General features: G+C 34.3%; 1 protein-coding gene across 2 annotated transcripts in view; it reads right to left on the bottom strand.

Moving 5' to 3' along the window:
* Positions 1 to 7,013, bottom strand: part of LOC115245844 (heterogeneous nuclear ribonucleoprotein L) — a 149,643-nt gene that overhangs the window by 130,559 nt on the left and 12,071 nt on the right. For both annotated transcript variants that reach the window (XM_029824336.1, XM_029824338.1), the window contains exon 2: positions 274 to 317. In XM_029824336.1, coding sequence (XP_029680196.1) covers positions 274 to 317 — 44 coding nt within the window. The remainder of the gene's footprint in view (positions 1 to 273; positions 318 to 7,013) is intronic.

The following is a 7,013-nucleotide window of genomic DNA, read 5'->3' as shown; positions in this document are numbered from 1 at the left end:
AGTATCAATAAATTGTTTGAAATTTAGATAAGATAAGATAAGAATCATCGCGATAAAAATACACTTATTGTTAGTTCACAATTGTCATAAAATAATAAAATTACATTTCTTTATGAACCATCCATTATTTCATGTTTCTTATTTTATTAGTAATAATATATGTTTTCGATGTTCACGTGCAATTATATCGCATTATTATTCTTAATTACAGGGAAGATACAACTTTTTATTTACATAAATATAAACAATATAAAAACATGGATTTTGTCTTACCTTTTACGACGTGGCTCGTCTCCGTATCCGCCATATTCGTGATTCTGCAATTAGAAATAAACAGCATCGTTAATATCTTTCCTTTGCAGACGGTTAGTTCGTTAAATTCGTGCGGATTAAACGTTGTTAATGACTTTATCCGACTTGCATCATTTACTTTGCCATTCCCACAGACTTGCGTGCGGTCAGCAAGTTCTCTCGAAAACGAGAGCGAGAGAGTTTCATTCGAAACTACTCGTAAGTCGAAAGCACGGATTTCCCGAGCAGTGATTTCCCCTCGGTACTCGCTCTTGCGGCAACACGTGTTACCGGCTTCCGTCGTGGGAAAATTGCGTAAGACAAATTTCGCGCGGCGGCTTTGGCTGAATTTCGATGGTGGACGCGACGTCACCACGGATGCGTGCTCGGTCAGTCTATTAATATGTGTGCACACGCGTCTTTTTACCACGGCACCCAAAGCGACGGAAATAGTGCAGCGGGACACCTTAGAGGCTGTGACGTATGGCCGCTTAGGTAAATTCTTGAGACCCAATCGGGATCACATAATTAAGCGGCACAGGAGCAGAGCTTGCGCAATTCCAAATCTTCTTTGAGTTAGATGTTTAAAAGCATTTAATTCGCAGATTGTAATTTACAGCGAAACTACTTGCAAAAGAATATTTATAGAAATTTTATTTTATACACTTTTCTATGTTTTATCTTTTACACATTTCTCACACTTTAAGATTACGATTAAATTCTCGTAGGAAGCAGATAAGAAAATATCAAATTTAATCGAACGTTGGTATTCGATGCGGAAATATCGGTAAAAAGATTTGTAACAAAATTATATTATGTAGATGAGATTTATCTATTTTTCATCCCGTGCGACATGGCTTGCCATTGTGTTCTCAAATGTAATCCGCTCTGGGAAACCGAGCGCGAATGTCAATTCTCAAGCGTCTAGTCGCTTCATATCGCTTCATATCGTAATGTGCAACGGTGCTAGTGAATAAAACATGAAGCGTATTTGTACGTCAGGATGACGTGTCGCGGCTAAATAATTCATTCACATTTTCCGCAATCGCGGAACGACAAATCGAATCCGAATAATCACGCAGATCTAATTATCAGCACAAAAATGTGTCCGATCACTCTGTAAATTTGATTTATATACCGCGCTAAATTGACGATACAAGCCGAAAAGATAATTCACGAAGTAAATTAAATTATTGTGTGCGATTATACATATATATATATTGATGAATAGAAATTCTGAACAACGTTGTGTACGTGTATATATAAAGTTGCGAATTTACGCTGGTCCACATCACTATATAATACATGTATATCGACTACATGTAAGAAAATATTTGAATAAATACTTTAGACTTTTACATAGAACAAATTAATTCAATATTCTCTCTCTCTCTCTCTCTCTCTCTCTCTCATCAAAAAATTTGTAGATGGAGAAAGATACAATTTTCTATTGAATGGATTTTTTAAAATTATTGATATTATTTTCCAATATATGTATAGAGTATATTATATAATAATAGTACTAGTCCAAAGTACACCACACAAGAAGAATAAAAAATGAACGAAGAAAACGCGTGACAAATGTGTATGACCCTGCGTATGTACGTCGCTAATGATCCGAAATTAGCCTGAATGGCAAAGGTAACAAAGGCGCAGGCATTTGGTTTTGCGCACAAGCCGAGACGTTCAAAGCATATCATCCTAGTAGAGTGTCTCCTCGTTGAATAATCAAGACATAATGTATATTGGATGGGGTCAACGAGCATTATTCTTTCTGTTGAGACTGTAGAAGTGTTGAACATACATATTTACTATTATTCGAAGAAATTTAATATTGTCACATACACGGATATAAAGTACCTTCCATTGACAAACAAAATGAAATTTATACGAATAAGAAGTTGATAGAATTTCTATCGCCAATCGAAGAATTTTTTAAATTTTTTCCTCCCAGATTTCGTTGCATGTTATTATCGTCAGCATTTTTGTCATTGCTATTATATTCATTAACGTGTATTATCCGATTAATATTAATGGATCTTAAAATTTTTGCACGGACGTTTCTCTGCGAATAATAAATACAACGGGTTTAATAAATATCTATTCTTCTTATTGCTGAATAGCAATTAGGAATGTCGAATATAAATAAAATCATGAGACATCGATAAAATCCGACATCAATAAAATATGTTATCTCTGTCTAGTAAATGATAAAACTATCATTAATCAAAAAATTGTATCAAAAGAAAGAATATTTTGGAGATGAAACAAATAGAATTTTCGTCGCTGTTTTCTGATTTTTTTTTCAACCTATTTTCAGTAAACTTTGTAATACACGAGAAGGAAAGCATTTAGCCAGAACGATACACAGCCACTGTTACGCGGACTTACCAGCGAGAAATTCGAGTGCCGTGTCCTAATGATTTATTGTCGGCGATCGCTCGTTAATTCTTCGTCGCCGCAGCGTCGCGTCCATGACTTGCGAAATGCGGCTGAATGGCCGCCGAAAAAAAAAAAAAAAAAAAAAATACAATGTGAGAGAGCGGTAAAGAATCCGCTCTCGGCGAACAGCCAAAGCAGAGTGTTCCGAGAGGAGGGAGATTTGCGGAATATCCGACGCGTCGCGTCCAAGAGATCTCCGTCGTCACGTATATATTATAACTCACGCATAGTATCGCCGTTACGAGGCGGAATACCGCGCGGATCCGTCATACGTTCTTATAAACATAACTGTGCACTGGCGCGCGACCAACCACGTGCTTTCGGGCTCAATGGGTACTCAACCCGCGCTTTGGTCGTCTGAAAAAAAGAAAAAAAAAAAAATCGCTAGACGGCTCGCGCGAGACCATCATCTATGTGGAGATTTCTCGAGGAGACAGACGATGACAAGACGCTTTTACAAAATACTTGTATTTATTTAACATGCTTTGATATTTTGTATATATGTACAATATATCCGAGACACATGTGACGGTTAGTTATACATAATATTGAATTAATAACATAGTATTTTATTTTATTTTACGTTCTAATTTTTTAATCTAAATAAGAAAGATATGTATATTAGAAGAAACAATCATTTAACAAAATTGACTTCTCACAAAGATACTAGAAATTTAGAATAAAAAAATTAACATAAAATTTTCTTTGATTGACCCAGCAATATATCAACAGTTATCGCGAATGATAATCGAAGCAATGTAGCTGCGTTTTGATATATTTACGTTTGTTGAGACGCGATCTCATTATTTTAACAATTAGTAAATGATATCTAGATCCTGAGAACCTTTGAAAAATACCATATATATTCTCGATACAAAATCATTTCCACTAGCTCGTGTTTGTCTGTCATACGAATCTGCCTATCGAGTTGACCGTTTGTTAAAAGAGGAGACAGGCGAGCCATTAAGCCAATTTTCCTTGCGTTCTACGCATGTCACAATAAAAGATGATAAGATTTAAAACAATCGTCTGCTTACTTATCGCTTCAATTCCCAGAACGTCCTCCATTTTGTCATGAGACACCTTGTAAATTCTTTAGAAAATAATTAAAAGGAATATATTTTGTTTTATTTTTAGACAAAAATCACTTATTCAAGAAAAGTTTTGATTTATTATAAATAAACTAGATAGATTAAAAACAGAGTTAAATAAATTTATGTAATATAAATAAGTACAAGATTATTTGTATTAAATTTTCTTTTCGTTTTAAATAATTTTTTATAGATACCATGTTAATCATTTAATTATTATTTTATCTAAATAAAATTTTTTATATTTTTCCTACATATAAAAACACGTTCTTTTCTCGCAAATAATATTCTTATTTGCATGCAAGAAGAATATCGCTATTCTTTTCCATATAGATAGAACCGCGTCTGCATGAGAAATAACTTTTAACTTTTTTAAATTCCAAGACGAAGCCGAATAAATCCTCTTAAACACAATCACCATTTTCACGAGGATATCGATTATGCATGGACGCAAAAAGTCGCATAAGCTACCGTTTTTTGCGTCACGTCACCGCTAAGTCCCGAAAACTATCCAGAACGAGGGAAATAAAAACGCTAACGCTCCATTAAAAATTGTAAACGATTAACGCAAAAAGATCTATAAGAGATACTTACAAGCAGTTACTTAAAGGTCAAATATGCGCAATTATCCGCGCGGAATTCCGCCGACAAACTTGTTCTGAACATGCGGGAACGCAAAGAGATCGTTTCAAAAGCGTTGTTCCTGTTTGTAATCTCTTTATCAGCACGTGGTTGGCACGCAGCCAATCGACTTTCTCCCCGGCCGTAGAACAGCGACCCGTACACGTCGTCTCCTGTGGTTCGCTTCGATTTGTTCTAACCGCCGTTAAATCGGTTAGAGCATTGACCGGGAAGAGAATAGATGCTTAACGCACTTGTAACGTACGTGCATATGTGTACGTCAGAGACAAGTATCGCGTAAACGCACAAAAAGTTCAATTTACGACATAGCAAGTGGTAGCTCGCAAAGATACGCCGTCGCTTTTCAACGAGTAGAACCTGTGTGTCCGTATCATTTCCATTAACATAAACAGAGTTAACTGACGTTTGTGGTTAATTTTATGCCTTTTGTCTTTGTCCCGCTTGCCAATAACTGATAAAAAATGGCGCAAATATAGTGCTATCATTGAAAAAACTGTAATTGTTTGAATTTTTTGATATATCTTGACTTTTTTTAAAAGAGCATCGAGACTATAACTTTATTAATTAATGTTTTTTATAGATATGAAAAGTTACATATACGAGAAAAACATATTTTCTTTCCCCTTTATCAAAAAATTCACGCGGTCACGCGTTTGTTTTTATAGGGTTGTTAACATTTAATTTAATTCAGTTCCGCATACTCGAAAGAGCGATGTTAACTTTCCGGAATGAAATTTGCCAAGAAACCTTAAGCAAAGTTTACACTCTGCGGTTCTGCGCTCGCTCCCACGGGCGTTATCGAGATTCCGATAAGTGAGCTTTTAAAGAGTTTCACACCTTGCAACGGTGGTCAGTAGAACTCGCGCGAGATTAACACTCGCGTATTATTCTATATCATGTTTTTGCGAAATTGCGCATTTTCTCTACTACAATGTAAAGATTATCATTAATCATTTCTCAAAATGGTTGCAACGCAATTTTTAGATTATAACGGACACACCTTTTTACATTCTAATCCACTGTGCTGACTGCTACAGCAAACAACACATTATTTCCGCATTTTATTAAACTTAGACCATAAATATAATCGAAAATCCCGCCTAAATATGACAATTATTTAATATAAAATATGATGCAAATTTACACGACATCAAAAAATTTATTTCATTATTTACAACAAATAATTTCTTAAGAAAAGATACAGCAGTATGTAGCAGATACTAAAAAGATTTTGTGATAAGAAATCCAGATTACTTCTATAATTTATCGCGATTGAATCACGGACACAATATAAATAATAATAGATAATAATAAGCTATTGTTTAAAAAATTAATAATGCAAGTTTAGATGCAACAATCGAATAAAACGTTGAAAATTAATATTTGAAATTTTATTTTATTATACATATTTATATATTTTCGTGATAAAAAAACAACTAAAACTGTAGCAATATATTTAATTACTAAAGATAATATTTTAGTAACAAACTCGATTCTCTCTTATTTAAATGTTATTCAAATATTCATAACTTTTAATAATGAATAATTAATAATAAATAATTCCTGGAAATATGTGATTATGATATACGTGTTTAATTATATAATTATAATATAAAAAAAGATTGAAAAAAATATTTTTTGAGCATTCTTAAATTACGTATATTATATATTAATTTATACAATATGTGTATAAAATATTCATTTCGGGTACAGTATCGCACACATTCCTTCGAGACTTAATACGTAATAAATCGTAATCCGAATTAACGAATCAAGCGGATAAATATTGATAGCATGCGATTTCTTGTAAAATGCATAAGCGGACCGTAGGCTAGACGTTGCGTTTTCGCGAAAGTTCCCTCGAGTACGCGTATATGTGTGTGCAATCGCCATGCCCCAATTATCTTGTCGGCTATGAATTACATACGGACCTCCCGCCGCGTCGCGTCGGCATCCTCGGCAGGCAGAACAGGACGAAACTTTTCGTAGATTTCGCGTTAATTTCGCAGCTGAGCAGCTGGTGTCTTCTCACATCCCACAGACGGATGGACGATAAGCGCGAACTAAACTTACCCTCTAAAAAAAAATACTGGAATTCTCGCTAGGACATAGCTCGAAAGTTTCCACGATTTCGCGGTGCTTTTAATCCGCTACCAAGTTCTGCGTTTCTGTCGTGTGTCGCGCTACGATTTCTGAGTCGCTTTTAGCTTCCGGCTTCCGTTTTGTTCCTCTTGTATGGGAAGAAAAAAAAATTTTAAGTTTTTATACAGATTTACATTTTTAACGAGACTTTTAAGAAGAGAATGTTTAAGAAACGTATTTTTCTACAAGTTCATCTTTAGAAAAAAATTATCTATCCCATTTTAAGCATGGCTTCAGTTTAGCAAATTTATTTAATCCATGATTCTCTGAATCATCTAAATCTCTCCGTCGCGATAAGTTAATAATTCTATATGTAAAGAGCAAAAAAAAATAATAATGATATATTTTTAGATTTTCTTTACAAGAACTATTTTGTTAACATTCCTTCTAAAAATAATGAAGAGC

This window comes from Formica exsecta, unplaced genomic scaffold (assembly GCF_003651465.1).
Source record: "Formica exsecta isolate Colony F162 unplaced genomic scaffold, ASM365146v1 scaffold1327, whole genome shotgun sequence".
Classification (NCBI taxonomy): Eukaryota; Metazoa; Arthropoda; class Insecta; order Hymenoptera; family Formicidae; genus Formica; species Formica exsecta.
Note: the sequence above shows the minus strand (reverse complement) of the source record. Positions and strands in the feature narration are given on the sequence as shown.